General features: G+C 40.5%; 1 protein-coding gene across 5 annotated transcripts in view; it reads right to left on the bottom strand.

Moving 5' to 3' along the window:
- Positions 1–1,874: 1,874 nt before the first annotated feature.
- LOC106091562 (dipeptidyl peptidase 4) overlaps positions 1,875–27,414 on the bottom strand; it is a 193,081-nt gene continuing 167,541 nt past the window's right edge. For all 5 annotated transcript variants that reach the window (XM_059364981.1, XM_059364984.1, XM_059364983.1 and 2 more), the window contains 12 exons: positions 26,144–26,840; positions 25,799–26,072; positions 25,459–25,726; positions 25,105–25,399; positions 16,393–16,525; positions 16,139–16,327; positions 15,954–16,078; positions 15,509–15,895; positions 15,259–15,444; positions 15,034–15,191; positions 14,764–14,969; positions 1,875–3,563 (listed from right to left, as the gene is read on the bottom strand). In XM_059364981.1, coding sequence (XP_059220964.1) covers positions 3,423–3,563; positions 14,764–14,969; positions 15,034–15,191; positions 15,259–15,444; positions 15,509–15,895; positions 15,954–16,078; positions 16,139–16,327; positions 16,393–16,525; positions 25,105–25,399; positions 25,459–25,726; positions 25,799–26,072; positions 26,144–26,349 — 2,568 coding nt within the window. In that variant the 5' untranslated portion in view covers positions 26,350–26,840 and the 3' untranslated portion in view covers positions 1,875–3,422. The remainder of the gene's footprint in view (positions 3,564–14,763; positions 14,970–15,033; positions 15,192–15,258; positions 15,445–15,508; positions 15,896–15,953; positions 16,079–16,138; positions 16,328–16,392; positions 16,526–25,104; positions 25,400–25,458; positions 25,727–25,798; positions 26,073–26,143; positions 26,841–27,414) is intronic.

The following is a 27,414-nucleotide window of genomic DNA, read 5'->3' as shown; positions in this document are numbered from 1 at the left end:
ATAATGTTAATAATAATAATAATCATAATAATTATAGTTAATATTGTTCTTGGTTTTCATTTATCTTTAGCTTAGCAGTTAGTATGGATTGGGTTTAATGACAGAAGAAAGTAGTTGTAATAGTAGCGGTAATAGTGTAATACAATTTAAGTGGATGATGGGATGAGAAGGTTGATTGCGGACGAACGAACTGCTTCAACAGGAAGTATTTATTGTTAAAGTCACATACACCATGGCTATGTTTAAATTACATAGAATACATTGTGAAGAGCAGCTTTCTCATTGAATGTTCCGTTATTTTGGTAGTCTGAAGACAAAACTAGTATGGCAATGACTTTAGAATTACAAATCACAAGAAGAATATTACAATTCTTTAACTCCGTCCGATTTCTATTTCATAAAAATGAAATTGTTGCGTTTTGTTTGATTGTTTGTCTGTTCCGTGTGGACTCAAAAATGGCTGAACCGATTTTCATGAAATTTTCAAAGATGGTAGAGCTTGACCTCCATAACATAAAAATTTATTCCTTGGTGCCTGTGGTTATAGGCCGATTTCAATTGTACTTAGCACATTCGTTGAAAGTCGTAACAGAACACTACGTGCAAAATTTCAGCCAAATTGGACAGTAAATGGGGCTTCCAGGGGCTCAAGATGTCAATTTGGGAGCAATATCAGGTTATAAACCGGTTATTGGACGTCGGATAACAATTGAAGTTTTCAAAGGGCTAAATATGTCAAATCGGGAAATCGGTTTATATGGCAGCTATATCCAAGTATGAACCGATATGGCCCATTTGCAAGCCCCAAAGACTTATATAAATAAGATGTATTTGTGCAAAATTTCAAGCGGCTAGCTTTGCGCGTTTAGTTTCAAATGTGTGATGATTTGAAATTTCAAGAATAATTTGAACAAAGATTGCGTAAATACCCCTAATATCTCATTCAGATCCAGGACCAATTTGGTACGAAGTCATTTCGATTATGGACACTGAAAAAATATGTATCCTTATCCTTTAAAGATTCAAGCCAAAGATGACGAACTTAAATTAAAAATGCAAAATTTTTTAAAGAAACCAATCTTTTGTTGAAGGATGATTTACATTAATAATGGCAAACACTGTCTGCTGACTGTTCGTAGTTAAGTATTCTGCTATATCATAATATGCTAGCAGAGTGCAGAAATGTCTGTTGTTTGCTGAAACAATATCTGCTGCTCCATTTAATAAGGATTATTATCAAAAGGCGTATTCGAATTCTAGTGTCAAAATTTTATGCATACCAGGTAATGATGCACAATAGGCTTATGTATCATATTTTGATGAGTTTTTATTTAAGATATGATAAAATCTTAAATGTAAGGTGATTCGTCAAAAACCTCTCTCACAAAATGATTTAAAAAATTTCACTTTAATTTGTCAATATTTAAAGTAAATAAATTTTATTTTAGTCATTAGTAGGCAAAAGTTCATTTTTTCTTCCAACAGGAAATAATTTTTGAGAGAAACACTCAAAAAATCTTCACCCTAATATACATACATCGAAATATCTTTAAATGTTTAAATTTGGAGAGTAAAGATGTTATGTTCGATTACTAAATGTTTAAAAATAACAAATTGCGAGTCATTTGTGAAGTAAAATGAGAATCAGTCAGCGATCAAATTTCGAATCGAACTGTTTGTTGGTCCGATAGTATATAGCGACTTTAAGATAGTATCTTTGTTTCGAAAATTCGATTTTTTGGCTCGCAATCATTACCAAAATCAGTCAATCAGGAAAAAAAATACTTTTTTTGTACGGACAAAAAAAAAGGTAATTTTGACCAAATTTATTCGAAATTTTCTACGAAGAAAAACGTTCTTGTTCGAAAATTTATGTAGCACTTTATTAAAATGATCCTCCAAATGAGGCCTCCATTATTAGGACCTCGTTTTTAGTGTCATGTTTGTAATCTACTCCCGTATAGTTCTCATTTGAGTTCAATACTGACAATATCGTACAAAATGCCTATTTTGTGAGTAAAATATGCCTATTTGGTGAGTTTTGGGATCGGGAAGACCCCCCAGGTACTTGGACCCATTTTTCATATCATTTTCGTACTCTACACCCAAATACCTTTCATTTGATTCCCATATTGTCCCGATCGGTCCACTTTTGATTTTGGGTGGCGTTTTGATGGTAAGAGGCAGTATCCAACCCCCTTCCGATATAAAAAAAAAATTATATAGTTTATTTGTAAGAAAATCTGTTCAGCTCTTTTTTGAGTGTATACGGAGTAAACAAATGTATAAACCCACAAACAAATCTAAATTCATTTTTATGTAGAGAAATTCTATAAATTTTTCTGTGAATACATACATCCATATTTTTTTAACCGAAATATATTCAATGTTAATAAAAGAGAATAATAAAAAAAATTGTTTAAATCCTAAAATTTTCCAGCTAAAAATCAACCTGACCATTTTGACCGGTTTAGTCTAACTAGGTATATACAATAAGAAATCTTGGTCTTTCTAGTGTTGTATTGATTGAAAAGCCAGTTGCTTATTGAATATATCTACGATTTTATTTATGTGTAAGTATCCTTTTGTCCGCTTATGACGGTGAACACCTGGGTTCGAATCCTGGCACGAACATCAGAAAAGATGCTGGCGACATTTGTAAGGAACTATGCCATTTGAAAAAATTGTATGGCAGCCATGTAAAAACGTCGCCGCTAAGAGGTGTCGCACTGCGACACGCCTTTCGGACTCGGCTATAAAAAATGAGGACCCTTATCATTGAGCTTAAACTTGAATCGGACAGCACGCAGGATATTAAAAACCGACAGAGACCGGTCAACAACATTTTTGGAAAAATTGTAAAATTCTAACTTGACGCCAAAGAAACAAGCGCTAAATAGCTTAAAATTGAAACCCCTTAATTTGTAAAAGCATTTAGACCCAGTCCTTGCAATACCGATATTCGCCCAATTTAGGATTACGCACGTATATATCTATGTTATCGTACAATACTACTGCTACAACAATATAGTTTTGTAAGCCGAAATGCTGAATTAAAACCGTTAGATTTCCTTTTTATTGGTGTAGCTCTGGCAGCTGTGCATGGTTTATTGTACTCGACTGGCATTCAAAAATATCCATGGTACTGACTGAAGCAACTCAGCTGGAATTAGTCCAGCTATTAATGCATGAGAATGCATGCATGCGTGTTAGTAAAATAAGAGAGCGAATACAAATTTCATAAATTTTGTTGAGCAATAGATTTGTTTTGAATAAATTTAACTTTAAGTGTTATGCATTTTGAATTGTCATAATTTGTTGATGCCTTGGTGAAAAGAGCAGGGGTATGGAGGTATTTGCTGATGGAAGAGTGTGATGGTGATGGATTTTAATGCTTTGTTTAAGCATCACACGTGATGCGTTTACTCCGCCGGCACGATTTGATCAAGATTCGGTTTGGTATCATCGGGGTCTAAGCTTAAGCACTCAGAGAAATAATGCTCCATGGAAGAGTAGACATGCTCGAGAACGCCCTCCAGTTGATGATCCTCGTCGGCGTAGGTCTAAAACAAACAAATGAAGAGAATTAATTATTTGCATGAATTGGCGAGAATGTCGAAATGAAATAAAAAATGTCAACGCCTTTTACCTAAATATTTAACCCCTAAATGTTTACCAAGACGGCGCCTGGCTAGGCCCCAAGTATTCAAACGATCTTCTTTTTCTATATCCACCACCGATGGATGGGGTATATTCATTTTGTCATTCCGTTTGCAATACATCGAAATATTCAATTCCGATCCTATAAAGTATATATATTCTTAATCAGCGTAAAAATCTAAGACAATCTAGCCATGTCCGTCCGTCTGCCTGTCCGTTTGTCCGTTTAAATCACGCTACAGTCTTAAAAAAGAGAGATATTGAGCTGAAACTTTCCACAGACTCTTTTTTTGTACATAAGCAGCTTAAGTTTGAAGATGGGCTATAGTGGACTATATCTTGATATAGCCCCCATATAGACCGATCCGCCGATTTAGGGTCTTAGGCCCATATGCCACATTTATTATCCGATTTTGCTGAAATTTGGCACAGTGAGTTGTGTTAGGCCCTTCGTCAGCATTCTTCAATTTGGCCCAGATCGGTTCAGATTTGGATATAGCTGCCATGTAGACCGATCTCTCGATTTAAGGTTTTTGGCCCATAAAAGGCGCATTTATAATCAGATGTCGCCAAATTTAAGACAGTGAGTTGTGTTAGGCTACTCGACATCGTTATGCAATATGGCAGAGATCGGTTCAGATTTGGATATAGCTCTCATATAGACCGATCTCTCGATTTAAGGTCTTATTGCCCGATTTCGCCGAAATTTGGGATTGTGAGTTGTGTTAGGGCCTTCGACATTCTTCTTTATTCTCCAGATTTGAATATAGCTGCCATATAGACCGATTTCTCGATAAAAGGTTTTGGGCCCATAAAAGGCGCATTTACTTTCCGATTTCGCCAAAATTTGGGACAGTGAGTTGCTTTAGGTTCTTCAACAACTTTCTGCAATTTGGCTCAGATCGCTTCAGATTTGGGTATAGCCGCCATATAGACCGATCTCTCGATTTAAGGTTTTGGGACCAAAAAAGGCACATTTATTGTCCGATTTCGCCGAAATTTGAGACAGTGAGTTGTGTTAGGCCCTTCGTCAGCCCTCTTCAATTTGGCCCAGATTGGTTCAGATTTGCATATAGCTGTCATATAAACCGATTTCTCGATTTATCGTTGAAATTTAACACAGTGACTTAGGCTTTTCGACATCCGTGTCGTATATGGTTCAGATCGGTCTATATTTGGATATGGCTGCCAAAAAGACCAATATTTTATTGTACAAAATTGAACAATGACTTGTGCTTAATAGACCACTCAATATCCGTGTAGAATTTGGTCCAAATCGGACCATATTTAGATAAAGCTGCCATAAATGATGGGTTTTTCACCGGATCATGACGAAAGGTGGTGGGTATCCAAAGTTCGGCCCAGCCGAAATTAACGCCTTATTACTTGTTATTTAGATAAAACTAGCTGACCCGGGCCCGCTCCGCTGCGCCTTCTTTTACTTTATATGGAACAAAAGTTTCCTTGGAATATTTATTTTCGACAATTAAAGATCTTTTAGTGAAATTCCATGCTAACTTGACTAACAGTTCAACAATATAAGTTCCTTTATCTGAATCCCACATGATCTTTATTGGTCTACGAATATAAGTTTGGATGTAAGGTGTACTCCATTCTTAAAATACTTCATTTCAGCCCGATATTCTCATGATGTCTGATTTAGTGGTGTTTTCGGGGAGAGGTGGTTCTCCCGATACTTGGCTCTGAAAAAATATCAGCATCATGCTCTTCTCTCAAATACCATTTATTTAAACCTGATATAGCCATTGGCTTAAGAGGAGTTTACAGGATGAGGCGTCCCCCAAAAACATGGCTCCAAAATAGGTTATCAAATTCGTTTTCTAATCTCAAATACCTTTCATTTGAGCCACACATTGGCATGGTGGAAAATTTGTTTCCCTTTGGGGGTACTTTGGGAAACGGGTAGACCCCCAGAAAATTGGTCCCGAAAATGGGTATGAAATCTTGCTCTACCCCCCAATACCTATCATTTAAGCTGCACATTGACATGGTCGGTAAATATGCCCGCGTTAGGGGTGTTTTGGGGATTGGGGTGGCCCCCCTAACACTTGGTCCGACAATTGGATATCAGATACGTTTTCTTATCCTAAATACTTTTCATTTGAGTCCCATATTGTAGTGATTGGTCTAAATATATGTTTGGTAGGTTTAAGGGTGGGACAGCCCTCCTAGGTACCCCATTACAAAATTGGATACCAAATTTTTATTTTAAGGATACTATATGATAACACACAAAATTTCGCTTAAATCGCACCACCCATCTCCGAGATCTGGCGTTTCTGAAAATTAGGGTAAGGGGGAGGGTCCGCCCCCCTTCAGATATCAAAAAATGTATATTATGTCATTATGCACCATCTGTGAAAATTTCAAGAAAACAAACAAACAAACCTACAAACAAACACAAATTGATTTTTATATATAAGATAATTGAAATTCAAGTGAAAACGCTTTAACTCTGAACTTTGGGTACCTTCCATCAAGGACAAAAACAAGAAACAAAAAGCATTTATTTTTAATCGCATACCCTCCATTTTTTCCCTTTGATCCCAAAAAGCAAAATACGAATTATTATGGCAATTAGTTAACCATAATCAGTGCCGTCACGATGCCCAAAGTTGAATTTAGTACTTTTTACACTCAACCAAATTTATTATTCAAACAGCAGAAATGTTTGCTAAAACAGCAGATTTTGTATACTGAAAATGAGAAGCAGACATTACTGCCGTTTCAGCAAACATAGGGCTGCTGCATTAGCAAACATTTTGGTCAGCTAAATCACCAAACAAAATGACTTGCATGGCCTTTTGTTCCCAAATTTAAAGGAAAATAATTATGGAAAGTTTACTTTCAGTGATGATTATAAACATCCACTGAGAAAGACATTTACATTTGTATTTTATGTTTTCATCTAACATCCCCTTCACAATTAGACAATTAGACGTAAGGAATGTAGTTGACTGTTTTAGGTCTTAGCATGAAATTGACAAACTAAGTATACATTTATATAGAAACTATTACAAAATCAAAAATTGTACCTTGCGCCACAACTGTGGCTGTGATAAAGTGTGTAGTTGAACTCAAATATCCCTGCTCATTCGGCTTAGTCATGTCCGTCTGTCACCATATACTTTCTAAGCTGATAGTCCGACTGTCGTTATTATATCCTCCACCCAAAGGATAGGGGAATACTAATTTCATCATTCCGTTTGGAACACCTCGAAATATGCGTCCAAGACCCCATAAGGTAAATATATATTCTTGATCGTTATGACATTTTAAGTCAATCTAGCCCTGTCCGCCTGTCCGTCTGTCTGTCGAAAGAGTAAAGCAAGGTGCTTGAAATTTTGCATAAATACTTTTATCAGTGCAGATCGGTTGGGATTGAAAATGGGGCAAATTGGTCTATGTTTTGGAATAGCTGCCAAATCGGATATCGGATCTCGACTTGAGCTTCTTCGTTCTTTCTTCTTTAATTGGCTATGACAAAATGTTTGTTCCACTAGCGCCACGATCTTCTGCGCTCATTCTAAAATTTCTGACACTAAGTTTCGAGGTGCCTCCCACCACTTAAACTTTCCATCAGGCTTTTGGTCTTCCAGGATTGCGTGTACCACCGTGTTTGCCTTCCAAAGACTTCTTTGATGGAGCTTCTTCATCCATTCTGACAACATGACCTAGCCAATGCAGCCGTTGTATTTTGATACGTGTAACTATGATATCGTCGTCATGCAGCTCGTGGTACGTCGCCTATATTCTCCATTATCGCAAACTGGTCCACATATTTTACGACGAATCTTACTCCTCAAATACTCCCAGCACTGTCTCATCTGCTTTCACAACTACCTAAGCCTCAGAACCATATAACAGCACGGGTAGTAACTGTGTCTTGTATAGTGTAATCATCGTCTGTCGAGAGGTAGCCTTGTTTCTAACCTGTTACTTAGTCCAGAGTAGCATCTGTTTGGCAGTATTATTCTTCGCTTAATATCAAAACTGGTTTCATTCGTTTCGGTTACGGCGGTGCCGAGGTAGATAAAGTTACTGACTATCGCAAAGTTGTGATGCCCAACTTTCTCCACTTTCTTATCTGCTCGGTTGTACAAGACGTTTTGGGAGTTGAAACCATCCATTTCGTCTTATCTCCATTTACTACAAGCCCCATTTTCACTGAGTCTGTTTCAATTCTTTCAAAGGCAGCAGTTCCTACTTTCGGTGACCGACCTATGATGTCGATGTCGTCGGTATAAGCGAGTAGCATGTGTTCTCTTGTGATTACTGTGCCATATCTATTCAAATCTGCATCTCGTATAATCTTCTCCAGCAGGATATTAAAGAGATCACACGATAGGCTATCTCCTTGGCTGAAACCTCGTTTGGTATTAAATGGTTCGGAGTGATTCTTTCCTATTCTTATTAGGAACGCGTATCAGCAAGTGTCATCCTGCAGTCTTATTAATTTTGCAGGAAAAAGCTTTGAACGTAAAGGAGTTTCGAAGGCGGCTTTGTAGTCAGCAAAGAGATGTGTTGATTTGTCCTTCTCGGGTCTTTTCCAGGATTTGGCGCAGCGTGAATATCTGGTCTAGGGTAGATTTACCTGGTCTAAAGCCGCATAGATAGGGCCCAATTATATCATTGACTTTAGGTTTTAATCTTTCACACAGTACGCTTGAGAGTAACTTGTATGCGATGGGGAGGAGAATTATTCCTCTGTAGTTGGCACATTCCGTCTAGTCTTCTTTCTTTTGTACGGGACATAGTATGCTGAGATTCCAATCATCGGGTATGCGTTCTTTTAGCCAGATTGCGCAGATAAGCTGATGCATACGCCTTATCAGCGTGTCGCCTCCGGTATTTAAAAATTCAGCGGGTAACCCGTCGGCTCCAACTGCCTTGTTGTTCTTTAGTCGGGTTACTGCTAATTGGTCCTCATTCTGAGTAGGAGGTAAACATTCTATACCATCATCAGGGATTGGTTCTGCAGTATGCTCTTCGCCGAAAACGTCGGACACCAGAAGTTGGGTAAAATGTTCATTCCATATCCTCAGCATGTTATCTGTGTCAGTTACCAGATTTCTTTCTTTGTCTCTGTAGGATGATGTGGAAGCTATAAAGCCATCGGTTTGATGTTTAACAATTTGGTAGAATTTCCGGACTTCATTTTGACTCCTGTGCATCTCAATTCGCTCAAACACACGTCTTTCCATTTAATTTTTCTTTCTGCGTTTCTCCTCTCTCCTTTTCTCCCGATATCTCTCCTTCATTTGGCGCGTTGCCACTGATTGCAGGGTTGCTCTATATACCACATTCTTGGCATCAGTAGCATCTCGACACTCTTGGTCGTACCATGGGTTTCTTGGAGGAGGCTTCCGGTACCCAAGAACAGATTTCGCGGCATTTTCCATGGAGTGGGCAATAGTTTGCCACTGCGCCATTTAATCATCGGAACAAGGAGTGCTTTCATCAAGCAGTAGGGTCAGTCGAGTGGAGTATGCCGCTGCCATCTGTTGTGTTTGCAGCTTTTCAGCAGCTTCTTGAGCCTCTAGAGGGCGCAACTCTTATACTCATACCGATATGGTATAAATCGGTTCATAGCCTGATATAGCTCCCATGTACACCGATTTCGAATCTTGAATTCTTGAGCCGCTAGAGGGCACAGTAATTATCCGATTAGGCTGAAAATTGGCATGAAATGTTTTTTTTCTAACTTCTAACAACTGCGCCAATTATGGTTCAAATCGGTTCATAACCTGATATAGCTCATATACAATCCAATGTCGGATGTTGGCTTTGTAATCCCTTTAGAGGGCCCAATTATTGTCCGATTAGGCTGAAATTTTGCATGAAGTGTTTTGATTTAACTGTCAACAATTGCCACTAAATCGGTTCCTAACCTAACATATCTCCAATATAATCCGATCTCCCGATTATACTTCTTGAGCCTCTAGAGAGAGAAATTCTTATCCGATTTGGCTGAAATATTGCATAACGACTTCTTGCATGACCTTTAACATACGTGTTAAATATGGCCTGTATCGGTTCATAAGCTGATATTTCTCCCATATAAACAGATCTGACAATTTTATTTCTTGAGCCACTATAGGACGCAATTCTTATCCGATTTGACCAGAATTTTTCTGTTACTGTGAAATTAGTAAAGATATTTCAAGTATTTTTTATTGAAAATTGTGGTTACTGCTATGTGCAAGACCTGATCCATCGGCGATGACATTTAGCCAAAAAATCTGACTTAAATTTTATACTGCTTGCCGACACTCTATTTATAGGCCTACCCTAATGTGTTTGTCTTTGCGAATATCTTAGTTTAATATTGATAGTTTCGTCGAATCACCCTCAGCCTGACGATATTTTTTATTTGCGCTCATTCTTATTTGCTATCAATCTAGTTTTATGATCACAACTTGTTATTGTATGTGTCGGTGAATTGGTTTTAAATGACATTTACTTTCATAAAATTTTACGCAAACAAACTGAAAACATTAATCAACTATGATTCTTAAATATTTCAAATAAATAAATTTTGACCCTTTTTTACATAGAGCCATCTACTTACTTTACTTTCTTTAATTGGCTATGACGGAATATTTCTTCCACTAGCCGAACGTAGAATAGCGTTCCAAGCGCCTCGATCTTCTGCGCTCATTCTAAAATCTCTGACACCAAGTTTCGAGGTGTCTCCCACAACTTGATCTTTCCATCGGGCTTTTGGTCTTCCCGTTTTGCGTGTACCAACGTGTTTGCCTTCAAAAGACTTTTTTGTTGGAGCTTCATCATCCATTCTGACAACATGACCTAGCCAACGCAGCCGTTGTATTTTGATGCGTGTAACTATGCTATCGTCGTCATACAGCTCGTGGTTCATACATCGCCTATATTCTCCGTTAACGCAAACTGGTCCATATATTTTACGAAGAATCTTTCTCTCAAATATTCCAAGCACTGCCTCATCTGCTTTCACAAGTACCCATGCTTCAGAACCATATAACAGCACGGGTAGTATCAGTGTCTTGTAAAGTGTAGTCTTCGTCTGTCGAGAGATGGCCTTGTTTCTAAACTGCTTACTTAGTCCAAAGTAGCATCTGTTTGCCAGTATTATTCTTCGCTTTATCTCAAAACTGGTGTCATTCGTTTCGGTTACGGCGGTGCCGAGGTAGATAAAGTTACTGACTATCTCAAAGTTGTGATTCCCAACTTTCTCCATGTTCTTTATCTGCTCGGTTGTACAAGGCTTTTTGGGAGTGGAGACCATCCATTTCGTCTTATCTCCATTTACTGCCAGACCCATTTTCACTGACTCTCTTTCGATTCTTTTAAAGGCTGCAGTTACTACTTCCGGTCACCGACCTATGATATCGATATCGTCGGCATAGGCAAGTAGCATGTGCTCTCTTGTGATTAGTGTGCCATATCTATTCACTTCTGCATCTCGTATAATCTTCTCCAGCAGGATATTAAAGAGATCACACGATAGGCTGTCTCCTTGTCTGAAACCTCGTTTGGTATTAAATGGTTCGGAGAGATTCTTTCCTATTCTTACTGAGGAAAGCGTATCAGCAAGTGTCATCCTGCAGAGTCTTATTAATTTTGCAGGGATACCAAACTCAGACCTGGCTTGAAATACCTTTGAACGTAAAGGAGTATCGAAGGCGACTGTGTAGTCAACAAAGAGGTGATAGGTGTTGATTTGTCCTTCTCGGGTCTTTTCCAGGATTTAGCGCAGTGGGAATATCTGGTCTAGGGTAGATTTACCTGGTCTAAAGCCGCATTGATAGGGCCCAATTATCTCATTGACTTTAGGTTTTAATCTTTCACACAATACGCTCGAGAGTATCTTGTATGCGATGGGGAGGAGACTTATTCCTCTGTAGTTGGCACATTCCGTCTTATCTCCTTTCTTGTGTACGGGACATAGTATGCTGAGGTTCAAATTATCGGGTATGCGTTCTTCTAGCCAGATTGCGCAGATAAACTGATGCATACGCCTTATCAGCGTGTCGCCTCCGGTCTTAAATAGTTCAGCGGGTAACCCGTCCGCTCCTGCTGCCTTGTTGTTCTTTAGTCGGGTTACCGCTACTTGGACCTCATTCTGACTAGGAGGTAAACATTCTATACCATCATCAGAGATTGGTTCTGCGGTATCCTCTTCGCCGCCAACATCGGACACTAGCAGTTGGGTAAAATGTTCTTTCCATATTCTCAGCAAGTTGTCTGTGTCAGTTACCAGATTTCCTTCTTTGTTTTTGCAGGAGGATGTGCCTGTACCAAAGCCATCGGTTTGGTGTTTAATTCTTTGGTAGAATTTCCGGACTTCATTCTGACTCCTGTACATCTCAATTCGATCGCACTCACGTCTTTCCATTTCTTTTTCCTTTCTGCGGAATAGACGTTTCTCCGCTCTCCTTTTCTCCCGATACCTCTCCTTCATCTGGCGCGTTGCTACTGTTTGCAGGGTTGCTCTATATGCCGCATTCTTGGCTTCAGTAGCATCTCGACACTCTTGGTCGTACCATGGGTTTTTTTGGAGGAGGCTTTCGGTACCCAAGTACGGATTTCGCGACATTTTCCATGGAGTGGGCAATTGTTTGCCACTGCGCCATTATATCATCGGAACAAGGAGTGCTTCCATCAAGCAGTTGGGTCAGTCGAGTGGAGTATGCCGCTGCCATTTGTTGTGTCTGCAGCTTTTCAATGTCCAGCTTCCGTGCAGTGTCAGATCGTACTTTCCTCGCCATGTTCAAACGGGTGCGAACCTTTGCTGCAACAAGGTAATGATCCGAATCTATATTCGCTTCACGGATCGATCGTACATCTAACACGCTGGATGAATGCTTTCCATCTATCACAACGTGATCAATTTGGTTTCTCGTGTTTTGATCGGGTGACAGCTAGTAACTACCATGTTTTTTGCCGCGGCGAAATCTATCAGCCTCAACCCATTACTGGACGTTATCTCGTGTGGGCTAAACTTTCCGACTATTGGACCAATGATGTCTTCCTTCCCTATTTTCGCATTAAAATCTCCCAGAACGATTTTAATATCATGGGCGGGGCAGCGGTCATATTCTCTCTCTAGGCGCTCGTAGAAAATATCCTTGGTCTGCTCGTCTTTGTCTTCCGTCGGGGCATGGGCACAAATAAGACTGATGTTGAAGAATTTGGCTTTTATGCGGATTGTGGCTAGCCTCTCATCCACCGGAGTAAAGCTGGAGACTAGGTGTTTCAGTCTTCGACTAACCACAAATCCGCAGCCAAATTCATGCCTCGTGTTATGACAGCTATGGTATAGTTCGTCACCGTTTGGTGTTGTAGTGACGCCATTCCCAGTCCATCGCACTTTCTGTAAGGCGGTTATGTCTGCCTTGTACTTCTCTAATACATCCGTCAGCGCGTATACTACACTTTCTCTATAAAGAGTGCGGACATTCCAGGTACAGATCCAAAAATCATGGTCCTTTTTTCATTTGCGTGGGTCGTCAACGTTGGGGGGTCCTTTTTTACTATTCCTTTGTTTTTCATAGAGCCATCTACAGTCTGCTTAAATGGTGTCGCTAAATTCTCCATCGAACTTTATTAAAATCTATAGAAAATCCGATTTTGATGGAAAAGATTTCCGATAAAAATTGCAACCAACTTTTACCGCAACTGCAAACTTGCCCCCGAACATTCCAATAACTAAGGAACAGGGACAAACTTCTCATATACCAATGAGTGCTATCCGATTCAAGCTTTAAGCTTAATGATAAGGGGCCTCCTTTTTATATCCGAATCCGAAAGGCGTTGCGCACTTCGAAGATTAGCCAGAAGCATTGCGAGAGCAACCTATGCATCCAGGAAAAGCCACAGTTTGGTGCGGCTTATGGGCTGGTGGCATCATTGGACCGTACTTCTTCGAAGATGGTGCGAATCGTAACGTAACTTTGAATGGTGAGCGCTACCGTGAGATTATATCCAATTTTTTTTGCCCAAAATGCAAAAACTTGACTGGCATGGCATGTGGTGCCACATGCCACACAGCACGCGTAACAACGGACTTATTGAGGGGCGAGTTCGATTGGCGGCCTAGATCGTGCGATTTAACGCCTTTAGACTATTTTTTGTAAGGGCTATTGTTAAAGCACATGTCTATACGGACAGTTGACGTATTAGAAGACAACATTGAAGCCTTTATTCGAGAAATACCGGCCGAAATGTTGGAAAGAGTATGCCAAAATTGGACTGAGTGGATGGACCATTTGAGGCGCAGTCACGGTCAGCATTTGCATGAAATGATCTCCCAACATTAAATTATATGGACCGTACTATCGATTGTCGTTTATGGGTCCAAGACTTTTTTTCGGTAGATCGGCTTATATGGCAGCTATATATAGTCCTAATGTTTCAAAAACTGATTTCTAGATTCGTATTTTAATCTCAAAGATGTTTTGTTTGAGCCACATATTGACCCGATCTGTCTGAGTCAATTTTGGGTTCAGGATTCCTCCAACAGCTTGATCGGAAATATATTTGCCAGCTTTGTGTTTTTGGGGTTATTTTTCATGGTGCAAAATTCTCTGAAATCACTTCATCCGTCTTCGATATCTGGCTATTCTATATACAAAAGATATGCAAAACATGCAAAGGATATGCAAAGTATGCAAAATTTGCATAAAATATAAAAACATTTCTTAGCGTTTTCTTGATGTACATTCGATGAAAATTATTTCTATGTTTACAACATACAAATATATATGCATTTGCATTTGTTTCCGATGTCTAGTTATGAGTTCCAACAATCGGGACAAAATATTGCTCGAATCGATTTATAACCTGCTATAACTTCCTTATACGATTTCGACCACCATCGTGAATCCACATGCGGATGGACGGACATAGCTCGATACCCTAAGAATGTAAGGACAATCTAGAGTATATATATTTTTATGGAGTTACAGATCAATACTTCCAGATATTACAAACGGAATGACTAGATTAGAAAACTCTCCATCCTTAGAAGGTGGGTATAGAATCCGAAATATTTCACTTTGTTAAAATTTTTATCCCAAATATGTCGCATCTACAACATACCTGATATCGGTACAAAACATTGGCATCCGTTAATGATTTTGCCAGTTGGACGCCATGTATATAGGGTGCCGTCGAATCAGCTAATCCATGTATGAGAAAAAACGAATGCGACTTGATGAGCCTCGCTCTTTGCGTCGCATCAGCTTCCACATAGCCTTTATAGTTTTCAGCCGGAAGACCTAGTATTCGCTCTGTAAATGCAGAATCTGCAAATGGAAAAACCGTGTGCAAGTCTCCGTTGTTATCATCTCATGAATCCCCAGTACTTACTGTAGTAAAGCCAATCGGCTATGGGTGAAATGGCTATGCCACATTTAAAGACATCCTGTTGGGTACCCAGGACCATGGAAGTGACATAGCCACCATAGCCCCAGCCCCAAATACCCACACGCGTCTCATCTAAAAAACTTATCGTGTCCAAAAGGTATCTAAAGAAAAAGGAAATAATTGGTTTCAAATTGCAACTGTATGCGGAGCAGAGCATATCCAACTCACCGTATGACGGATATTTGATCTTGAACTTCAACGCCACCCAAGCGACGATAAAGTGACTTTTTGCTCTGGCCCTTGGCACCACGAACATCAAGGCGTATGTAAATGACATCATTACGTGATGACATGTATGTACCCCAGTCCACTCGAAATCTTTCGGACACTGATTCAGAACCAGGACGTCCATTCCTAAAATGCACAAAAAATGGGAAACAATAAATAAAACGAATACTAATCAACATGGAGAACTCACACTTCGACGACCACTGGGAAGGCTGCATCTCTCAGCTCCTCTCGCCAACTGGGTGGAAGCAATAATTGCACTTGAGCCCTACTGCCATGCGGCAGTGATATTTCGAAGGACCTTTGCGTGGGAAGGGCCAACTTTTTCAATCGCTCTGTATAGAAGAGCCTTGTATCATACAGCACCTTGACCAGGCTGTGCGTTTTGGAAGCATGTACACCCGATACGGGCAAACCGGGACCTTGGCAGTCCAGGATATAGAATGAAATTCCAGATTGGGTAGCAACGGAAGACTTGGGTGCCAGAAAGGCATCGAAGTGAGAGCAATTAGAGTAATAGTATCGACTGCTCCAAAGAGCTTCGCCTAGATCACAAGTTATGCAATTCGGCTCCGTCCTGAAATAAAAATCGATCATGCAATATTGGGATCAGTCTTCACACTGGCTGCACTTACTTGCGATTATCATCATTGACGGGATCTCTCACTGTGTACAAATGGCGCTGTCCTGGTTTTTTATCTTTCGTGCCTAAATAGTACACCAAGTGATTGGCTGTGTCCCAGCAAAGAATTTTCAATACCTGCGAAGACCATAAATGTTAGAAAAAGCAGACAGACACATCTGAGAACAATTCTCGAACCTCATATCGTCCATGAGATATAACCGATATTCTCTGTTGTGTGATGGTCACGTGTTTGATGTGAGTGAAATGCTCCGTTCCAGATTCCTGAACACTCGCAAGTATCAGAAAACTATTACCATCTGGAGCAAAGACTGGATGAGGCAGCACATCAAGCCACTCATCCTCTGGTGCACGTTCCGCATGAATCTGCAATGTCATGAAAATCAAATTATTTATGCTCCCCAAAGTCTTGAACACAACAACTTCCCCACCTCAGAACAGTCCCAATTCTGATCGGCAAAACAGGTTGATATAACGCTGTAGTTCTGAGATCTCATCATGTACACGACCGACACCTGTCGATTGTTGTCGGTAACCCAGCCAGCTGATGTTAAATAATAATCACTGAAACAAAGTTATTTGGTTAAATAAATAATAATTGTTTCTGTGCATTATGCTACAGCTAAAAATGTACATCCAGGGAAAGCATAAGTAGGAATCTTCTTGATATACATAACAGAGAAAATTACCCTACCTCCATCGAAGGTTTAAGTCTTCGACGGAGGTAGTGTATGGATATCTCAATTTTGAAACCCCCACAAAACGCTTATGAGGACCCATCACGATGCTCTGTGTGTACCAAACTGATAACAATCCATCCCAAGAAATCTTCTAAACGGATGTAGAAACCGATCAGGACAATATGTGTGCAAAATAAAAGTTACTTAGATTATAAGTAGCCGTTGAGTGGAGCGGACGTGTTTTCATTTCGCTCCTCGAAGAAAAATCTTCGTATCTCGGAATAGGTAGAAAAATTACAAAACCTTTCAGCAGTAGGCTCAAAATGGACTCCAAAGACGCGGCAGCTGTGGTGTTGGCATCAGACCGTAGCATGTTGTCCGCCCCTGCTCTAGGTGTGGGTGCCTTGCCGCTTGTAGTCGAGAGTAATGCTTCAAGCGTACAACCAGTCATCAGACTAACGAACGAGGAAGAGACGGACAAACCAGAGGGATGCACAATTCGTCCCCAGCCTTGAAGTAAAAGTGGTATTTCCGATTCAGACAGCAACAGTGTCAACGAAAAAGTCGTCGTAGCCGAATCGAGGACAGCGGAATGGCGGCAGAAGTGAGTGATGATGGCAGGGCTTCGCCAAGCTTACAAGAAGATCGAGAAAGCGAACAGGGGCACGACGAAGGAGAAAGAGGAATACGCACCGGCAGCTCAATCCCGCGAAAGTGTAAGATGCTGGAAGGGATAGAACTGACATTCCAGGCACTTCTATGGAAGCTGGGAAGAGAATCAGATCTCCCGAAGTGCATAACTCTGCTAAAATTCTGAAAAAGAGCTCCCGCTTTCGAGTAATCTGGGAATACCTAGTCTGCTCTATCGCAATGAATCCTGCAGACAGTGTCCTGCGGAGGGAGACAAAGTCTGAACAGGAACGAATGAAAAGCGCACGATGTCATGGAGGACTGTGACTTCCAAAAACATGCCACAGCCATCACAGAAGGGGAAGATGGTCGCTGAGAAAGGTAAGGAGTGGCAATCTTACGCCGGAGTGGCAAGGAACACAACAGAGATGAGATGATTTATGCAGCCATTGATATCGGCTGTGTATCCGGTAGGATTGCACCAGATCGTAGAACCAAGGTGAGGCATTTGGTAAACGAAAGGGTTATCGAACATGTGTTGAACTCTGAAGGGGGTCCACACATACAAATAATGAGCTGCGATAGAGGGGACATGCTGCGCTTTGTATCTTCCACAGAGAGGAAAAGGTGGAAGGAACTCTCCTTGTGGTGGGCATTGAACAAGTCTCCGTTACAAGTTTGGCTAAGGCTTAAGGCATGGCGCACTACGGGTCCAAGGTTGTCTTTTTCAAGATTGGAAAGATTAAGATAAGGCAAAGATCCTCATTTTGAGACATCATACAGCGCAGTGGCAGGTGACTCAATACCGCCTAAAAAACACAGCTGACGAAGAGACCATCGCCGACTGTTACAATAATGGGAAGACTAGGACAAGTGAAAATCGTAATATTAAAGCATAAGGCAAGGGCGAGAGACTCAACACAGCCTAACGAACAGGTACCCAGCGATGGAACCGAACCATCACCGACTTACTCAATGTCCGGAAGTCTAAGATATGCAAAGATCCTAATATTGAAACATCAGGCAGTACAGATACCTGAATCTCAATTCAGCCTAACGAACAGGGAGCCGACGAAAAGACCTTCACCCACTTCCAAGAAGTCCATTTACTCAAGATATGGAACACTGGGATAGGCAAAGATCCTAATATTGGAACATCAGGCAATGCAGGGACTGGAAATTCAATACAGCATAACGAATAGGGACCCGACGATAGAACCACTACCGACATTATCAAGATTCAGAAGACTGGGATAGGGAAAGAACCTTATACTAAAACATATGGCAGTGCAGTGATAGAAAAGTCAATGCAGTCTAAAGAACAGGAAGCGATGAGATCTCCCCCCACTCCCAAGAAGCTCATCTAATGATTGAGGTCACCCAAATAAACTTCGACCTGTGTGAGACAGCTACACACGGTCTGATGAAGAAAATCAGCAATGACAAGATTCATATTGCCTTAATTCGGGAGCCATGGACAACCCGGAACAAAGTTTCCGGACTGAACCATATCAACTACCAATTATTCTTATATAATTTAAATAAAAATTTAAATTATATATTTTCTCCAGAGTTGTCAATGTCGGATGCAACAGTGGTGAGACAGGGAAACGGTGAAACATGCCTGGCATCACTTCATCTGCCTTTCAATTCTCCGACAACGCCACTAATGACGGAGCTGCAACGGCTGGTGAGGAAAGCAAAACAATACGAACTCTCACCACATTTCGTGGGGTAGTACCAACATTAATAAGCGGGGCCAAGCCCTGGGAGAGTTCTTAAATAGTAACGACCTAATAACACTTAATATTGGTAACACCGCTACCTTTATGTATACAATTAGGGAGCAGGGTTTATCTAAACAATGAGGTTCAGGATTGGAGTGTCTCCATGGAACACTCTTTCTCTGACCATCGCTACATTAGGTTTAGCATGGCCAGAGCCGAATCCGATAAGCTTCAGAAATAAGTTGAAAACCCAACTGGACAAAATTCGAAAGACTACCCAGAAGACTTGGGCAAGAGCAAGCATAGAAGATAGTGACGACAATGTCAACAGGATAACGACTGTACTAGTGGGGTCTTTCGAAGATAGTTGTCCTCTTTGGGAAAGAAAATCAGCCCAAGAAAAACACTGGATAACCAGGGAGATTCACAACATTGGGAAAGAGGTCCACAAACTTTTTAACAGGGTTTTGATGTGACAATATGTTCGGAAAATCTAAACAATGAGGTTCAGAATTGGAGTGTCTCCATGGAGCACTCTTTCTCTGACCATCGCTACATTAGGTTTAGAATAGCATGGCCAGAGCCGAATCCGATAAGCTTCAGGAATAAGTTGATAACCCAACTGGACAAAATTCGAAAGACTACCCAGAAGACTTGGGCAAGAGCAAACATAGAAGATAATGACGACAATATCAACAGAATAACGACTGTACTAGTGGGGTCTTTCAAAGATAGTTGTCCTCTTTGGGAAAGAAAATCAGCCCAAGAAAAACACTGGATAACCAGGGAGATTCACAACATTGGGAAAGAGGTCCACAAACTTTTTAACAGGGTTTTGATGTGACAATATGTTCGGAAAATCTAAACAATGAGGTTCAGGATTGGAGTGTCTCCATGGAACACTCTTTCTCTGACCATCGCTACATTAGGTTTAGAATAGCATGGCCAGAGCCGAATCCGATAAGCTTCAGGAATAAATTGAAAACCCAACTGGACAAAATTCGAAAGTCTACCCGAAAGACTTGGGCAAGAGCAAGCATAGAAGATAATGACGACAATGTCAACAGGATAACGACTGTACTAGTGGGGTCTTTCGAAGATAGTTTTCCTCTTTGGAAAAGGAAATCAGCCCAAGAAAAACACTGTATAACCAGGGAGATTCGCAAAATTGGGAAAGAGGTCCACAAACTTTTTAACAGAGCACGTCATTAAAAAGATGAGGTTTATTGGGATGTATATTACACAAGCCAACAAGATTATCAGAGCGAAGTACAATAAGATCGTCAGAGCGGCAAAATGTGCCTTCTGGAAGCTTCTCTGCGAACAGGTCGATAGCGTTAATGACGCCGCTAAGATGAAAAAGTTTCTCTCAGAAACCCATGTCCAAACTGAAACGTTAGTAGACTACATGGGAGTGAGAGCAGAGACAACGAAGGACATGTTGATGCTTTTGATACAAACGCATTTTACTTGATGGTACGACGGGTCTGACGGAGACACCTGAATCTTGGATTAACGAAGTTGATCGAAGGGTTATCATAACAAGATTTTTGGTAAAAAAAGCCGTGAGGAGCTTCAAACCATTTAAGTCACCCAGACCTGATGAAATATTTCCGGGATTACTACAGATGGAGGCCGACTACCTGGCGCCTCATATGGCCTCTATTTTCACAGCGTGCCTAGGACTTGCATATACTCCGAAAGACTGGCTGGAGGCAAGGGTGGTATTTATACCCAAATGTACTTTTTTACCCAAAAATGATTTAAAATCGGGCAAAATTATAAATCGATGTTTGTCGCCATCTTGTAGTCTACTCAACTATTTTCTAGCGGGGATTTAAATGTCTTGGCTGCAACCAAACAAGACGTGCACCAGTGAGGATGCACTGAGGATGGTCCTGCGAACAAATCATTTTTGGATTTTGCAATAACTCTAAATGTCAAATACTTGTTAACACAGGTGCTTTTTTTCTTAAATCCTAAAACGATGTTCTATTTGATCCGATATTCCACAAACAAAATGACGAAATTACAAATAAAGGGTGATTTTTTAAGAGCTATAGGAAAGTTAAAAAAATCATAATATTAAGAACAAGTAAAAAGGCGTTAAGTTCGGCCGGGCCGAACTTTGGATACCCACCACCTCGGGTATATATGTAAACCACCTTTCATCAAAATTCGGTGAAAATTTCATACCTTATGACCCATATCAGTTATATCAAAACATGTTCCGATTTGGACCAAATACTAATAAGTACAGTAGCTATATCTAAAAATTAACCGATCTGAACCATATACAACACGGATGTTGAAAAGCCTAACGAAAGTCACTATGTAAAATTTCAGTGAAATTGGATTATAAATGCGCTTTTTATGGGGCAAAGACTTTAAATCGAGAGATCGGTCTACATGGCAGCTATATTCAAATCTGGATCGATCTGGGCAAAATTGAAGAAGGACGTCGAAGAGCCTAACTAAACTCACTGTCTCAAATTTCAGCGACATCGGACAATAAATGCGTCTTTATGGCCCCAAAACCTAAAACCTAGATATCGGTCTATATAGCAGCTATATCTAAATTTGGACCGATCTGTGCGATATTGCAGATGTATGTCAAGGAGCTTAACTTAACTCACTGTCCCAAATTTCGGCGACATGGACAATAAATGAGCATTTTATGGGCCCAAAACCTTAAATCAAGAAATCGGTCTATATAGCAGCTATATCCAAATCTGAACCGATCTGGGCCAAATTGAAGAAAGATGTCGAGGGGCCTAACGCAACTCACTGTCCCAAATTTCAGCAAAATCGGGTAATAAATGTGGCTTTTATGGGCCTAACACCATAAATCGGAGGATCGGTCTATATGGCAGCTATATCCAAATCTAAACCGATCTGGGCCAAATTGACAAAGGATGTCGGAGGGCCTAATACAACTCACTGTCCCGAATTTCAGTGGAATCGGATAAAAGATGTGGCTTTTATGGCCCTTAGACCCTAAATCGGAGGGTCGGTCTATATGGCAGCTATATCCAAATCTGAACCGATCTGAGCCAAATTGACGAAGGATGTCGAAGGCCCTAACAAAACTCACTGTCCCAAATTTCAGCATAATCGGGTAATAAATGTGGCTTTTATGGGCCTTAGACCATAAATCGGAGGATCGGTCTATATGGCAGCTATATCCAAATCTGGACCGATCTGGGCCAAATTGACAGAGGATGTCGAAGGGCCTAACACAACTTACTGTCCCGAATTTCAGTGGAATCGGATAAAAGATGTGGCTTTTATGGCCCTTAGACCCTAAATCGGAGGGTCGGTCTATATGGCAGCTATATCTAAATCTGAACCGATCTGAGCCAAATTGACGAAGGATGTCGAGGGGCCTAACAAAACTCACTGTCCCGAATTTCAGCAAAATCGGATAATAAATGTGGCTTTTATGGGCCTAAGACCCTAAATCGGCGGATCGGTCTATATGGGGGCTATATGAAGATATAGTCCGATATAACCCATATTCGAACTTAACCTGCTTATGGACAAAAAAAGAATCTGTGCAAAATTTCAGCTCAATATCTCAATTTTTAAAGACTGTAGCGTGATTTCAACAGACAGACGGACAGACGGACGGACATGCCTAGATCGTCTTAGATTTTTACGCTGATCAAGAATATATATACTTTATAGGGTCGGAAATGGATATTTCGATGTGTTGCAAACGGAATGACAAAATGAATATACCCCCATCCTTCGGTGGTGGGTATAAAAATGCATAGATCTTTATTTGAATCGATAGTACGGTCCATATAATTTAATGTTGGGAGATCATTTCATGCAAATGCTGACCGTGACTGTGCCTCAAATGGTTCATCCACTCAATCCAATTTTGGCATACTCTTTCCAACATTTCGGCTGGTATCTCATGAATAAATGCTTCAATGCGTCAATTGCCCGTATAGACAAGAGCTTTAACATAGCCCCACAAAATATAGTTTAAAGGCATGAAAGCGCACGACCTAGGCGGCCAATCGGACTCGCCTCGCACGGTTACGCGTGCTGTGTGGCATGTGGCACCATCTTGTTGAAACCACATGTTATGCAAGTCAAGCTTTTGCATTTTGCAAAAAAAAGTTCGATATCATCTCACGATAGCGCTCACCATTCACAGTTACGTTACGATTCGCATCATCTTTAAAGAAGTACGATCCAACGATCGTCGCTGAACACCAACAATTTTTCGATAAAAAAGTGGGTCATCACCCAAGTTTCCAAGAACCCATTCACCAAAAATTCTCCGTTGCGGTAGGTCGGTTCGGCTTCAATTCTGGCACCAGCTGTATTTTGAAAGACTTCGCACCTAAATCCTTCCTCAAAATTTTCCACGTTGTTGAGTAACAGAGGCCGAATTGCTACGAACGGCGACGAATCGATAATTGATGGTCATCATTAGCACTGACCATTACAGCTGCGATATTTTCTTCAGTTCGCACACTCTACGTAAACGTGTTGGTGGTTTAATGTCCAACAATGTAAATTTTGTGCGAAATTTAGTCACAATAGCCCGAATAGCCGCTTCAGTGGGTCGATTGATCTGACCATAAAATGGAAGAAGCTCGCGATGAACTTTCTTAACAGAGCACGCATTTTGATAATAAATTCAATAATTTGCAAGCGTTTTTCGCTTGTAAGACGATGCATGGCGAGTGAGAAGGTCCCTGGGGTCCCTTTTTCAAATTACTCCTTCATGGTCCTTGGGAAGTATGCACGACCCCCATATGTATTCCAAGGAAATCAAAGCGATCCCATCAATGGTTTAGTTTCTACTGATATCTGAACCGTGAGCTTGAATAAGACATAAGTGCCTCGGAAATTCCAAAAAATAAAAAATCATACGCGTCCTGTCAACAGCACATTGTTCGGCTTCAACGAAGGCGATATAGCACTTTATTCATGCCCAAGAAGAACAAAGTGGTAATTTTACTGTCGACACAACATCATGCGTGCGGTTGTGTGATCCAATGTGTGAGAGCTCGCATTGTCGTGGTGAACTGTGATCCGTCTTCAGCGATTGGTTTTCCTGATTTCTTGGAAGACAACGGTTGGAAACGGTTGTGTACCACTCAAAATTGACTGCTTTGCGTTGTTGTAGTGGTACGATCGCGACATGTCTAGTTTTTCCGAAAAAACAGGCGATCATTTGCTTGGAAGTGCTTCGTGCGCAGCAACTTTTGTTGGATTTGGCTCATCTTAAAACACCCATACAGTCAACTGCTGTTTATTTTCGGGCTCAATCGCGTAAATAGTCATAGACGTGTTTCGAAGCGCCGCGACGTATTTTTGGAGCATTTCTCTCGACCAATCGGCACGAACTTTTTTTGAACGATTAACAAATTGTGTGAGATTCAACGCGTACAAATTTTTTTGTCTCACGATAGGCTACATGACGATCTTGCAATATCAGTTGGCGCACAGCATCAACGGTTTTTGGAACAACAACTAATTTGGACGACCTCGTTGAAATTCGTCATGGAGTGAACTACGACCTCGGTTGAATTCACCATACCATAGATAAACACTGGTCCTTGATGGATCGCCAAAAATTTAATTAAGTCTTGTCGTCTACTCCGTTCCGAGTAAGGACAGCAGCGGAAAACCAGGACATATTGCCATTCCTGTAACAATCCAATTTGTGCAGAGCATTCAACACTTGTGCATCGATGCTACACCTGTTGGACGAGGGACAATTTACCCAACAATACTTTTTTAGGTTTTTTTCATATAAAACTCATAAAAAATTAATAATGTTATATATAAAAAATGTTTCTAACATTAATTATACGTGTATAATTAATAAATAATAATAAATCAAAACAAAAAAAAAAATGCCAAAGTGATAATAGCTAAAAAAATCACCCTTTTATAAAAGAGATTGAAGAAGATTAGTTGCGAAACAAAGTTTATTTCTAAAACCACTTTGACATTTGAAGTTATGGCATTGGCCAATGCAGGTACCTTTGTTGGGGTACATTTTTTGTGGTTGTGCTACTGACCCTATCTCTTAATTTTAGCAATTGAAAAATTTACAAGAATGATCCCTTTGACTTACTGTTCGTCCAAAGATGGAGGCGGCTGCAACTGGATGTGTTGAATATCTGTGATGTTCGTTATATTAACAATCCAAAGTTTTACTTCGGGATTAGCTGTGCCCGGTGTTGGGTAGCGAACGTTTTTCGTCTCTGGAAATGAACTTCCAGCTGAAACACCAGTGCCAGTTATTACAGCACCTGAAGCTAGCCAGGGGTAGGTCATCATGCCAACGTTAGTATCGTTGAAGGAGGCATACATAAAGTATGTGCCATCTTGGGAGGGCCAAATGGCTTGGGGCTCATTGAAAATTTCCTCTGAAAAAGCGTTAATTTTTGAAGTCAATCGGTGCGAGAGGAGACTGTTATGTACTTACCTTGATACAGCCAATCAGGCACACCGTTGTAGAAAAGATTCTGATAACCTGTGTGGGTTATGCGCAAATCCTCTTCGTCGGCTGGTGATTGTCGGATGTAAATGTCATTGTCGGCAACGATTATGAGTGAGGTGGTATTCCCCAACCAGGTTGCATATTGCAGGCGTGTCCTCTGGACTTTGGGTGAGTCTTTTAATTTCACAGGCATGTGATGATCGTTATCGACATCGTATATTGTATAAAATGCATTAAATGATTTTTTGAAAATCTATGAAAGACGGGGAAAAAAGAAGGAAAATAATGTAGGAATGGCAAAATTTGACCGCGCTTGTCGGAGTACCTTCTTAACATTATGTCTGAATAGTACATATCGCAGATCGTTCGAGCATTCGTAGCCCTGTACATTTAGTTGTCTTAGAGTGTGATTGGTTGCCAATGTGCTGACCCTATTGTTGGCAGTGTCTAGTACCGAGAGGCCGCCATCATCCGCTTGGAAAACATATTTTTTGGTGGTAACCCACGACGGCTGTAGGCGGGTGGGTGTTAAGTCGCCCTGCAGATACTCATCGAGTATCATTCGGCGTCCCGACCAATAAAGTAATTCATCTACATAACTGTAAGGATTGAAACGAACGAATGAATGAATATCGAGTCTGAGCACTCATCGGGACAACTTTAGACTTACCCTAATAAATATATGGCTGTTATAATACCGGCTATAACAAAACTTATCACTAATAGCGAAAATATAATCGATCGCCAATTGTGACCCTCGTCCAGGTCTAAGTCTTGATCTTTTTGCTTGGGATCTTGTATTTGAAGTGTTTCATCTGGCGGCAGACGCCAAGATCCGCCGCCACCGGCTTTGTCTGATGTCATGTTGGCGTGCATTTATGTTTGTATTTCTTGGTTGCTTCGTAAATGTTAACAAGTTTTTCTTTCGACTACCTCCTCTTCTCCACCTTCGCTGCTTCTCCCACTGCTGCAGCAATTCGACCAATATCCACGTTGTCTATGGATGCTCGCAATCACGTCAGAAATACCAAATATGTCATATCCATGGAGAACAGATTCGGTAGGTGTTCCGTTATCTGCGCTATTCGTCCAACTTCATTGTGGCGTTCGTGCATTAAGGATTCTTATATCCTTTGCCTTTGTTGTTGTTGTTGTTATGAAAAATGCACCAATCTTTGATTCAGGTGCCTCGGATGTCCTCGAAGTGAGAAGCAGATGCAGTTGCATTCACATGAATACTTCAATAGATGACAATCGACGTGGTGCATGTATATGCCAAGTTTAAGTTGATGCTCCATCCGATGATTTGGAGAATCATTAAAGCAATCGCCCGTCGATTGGCACAAACAGACTATGCTTCCATGCGTCTATAAAAGAGGAAAAAAAAAACAATCAATTACTAAAGGGGTTTTTAATAGGGACTTGACAACTTTGAAATTAATTTGTGAACGCACTCTTTGACTAATCTTCGAACCATCACTGTCAGTAAACTGAACATTTCAGCATGGTAAAGTACACAAACGAACAACCCACTGTGAGCGAATTGGCCGAACCGAAAAAATTCTAAGAAAAAAACTTATAAAGATGTCTTAATGATTTTTTCTGCGTTTTGCCAGAAAATCATCATTTTCTATAAAATGGTTGTGGAATCTACAAACATTGTCTGAGGCAAAAGATGTTTTGCATCAGTTTAGGTTAAGTACGAAGTAAGAAAAACATCAAAGGGTGTCAATGCACTTCAAAGTTAAAGTTGACATTTATTAAAATTTCACTTCAAACGCAACTACAACATTTTCTCTTTACAAAACCAAAAGAAACAAGTCAAAGCGTGCAAAGTTCGGCCGGGCCGAATCTTATATACCCTCCACCATAGATCGCATATGTCGAGTTCTTTTCCGATATCTCTTTTTTGACAAACAAAGGAAAAAAGAAAATAATATT

Source organism: Stomoxys calcitrans, chromosome 3, assembly GCF_963082655.1.
Source record: "Stomoxys calcitrans chromosome 3, idStoCalc2.1, whole genome shotgun sequence".
Classification (NCBI taxonomy): Eukaryota; Metazoa; Arthropoda; class Insecta; order Diptera; family Muscidae; genus Stomoxys; species Stomoxys calcitrans.
The sequence above is the reverse complement of the archived record's forward strand: the minus strand, read 5'-3'. Positions and strand labels throughout refer to the sequence as shown.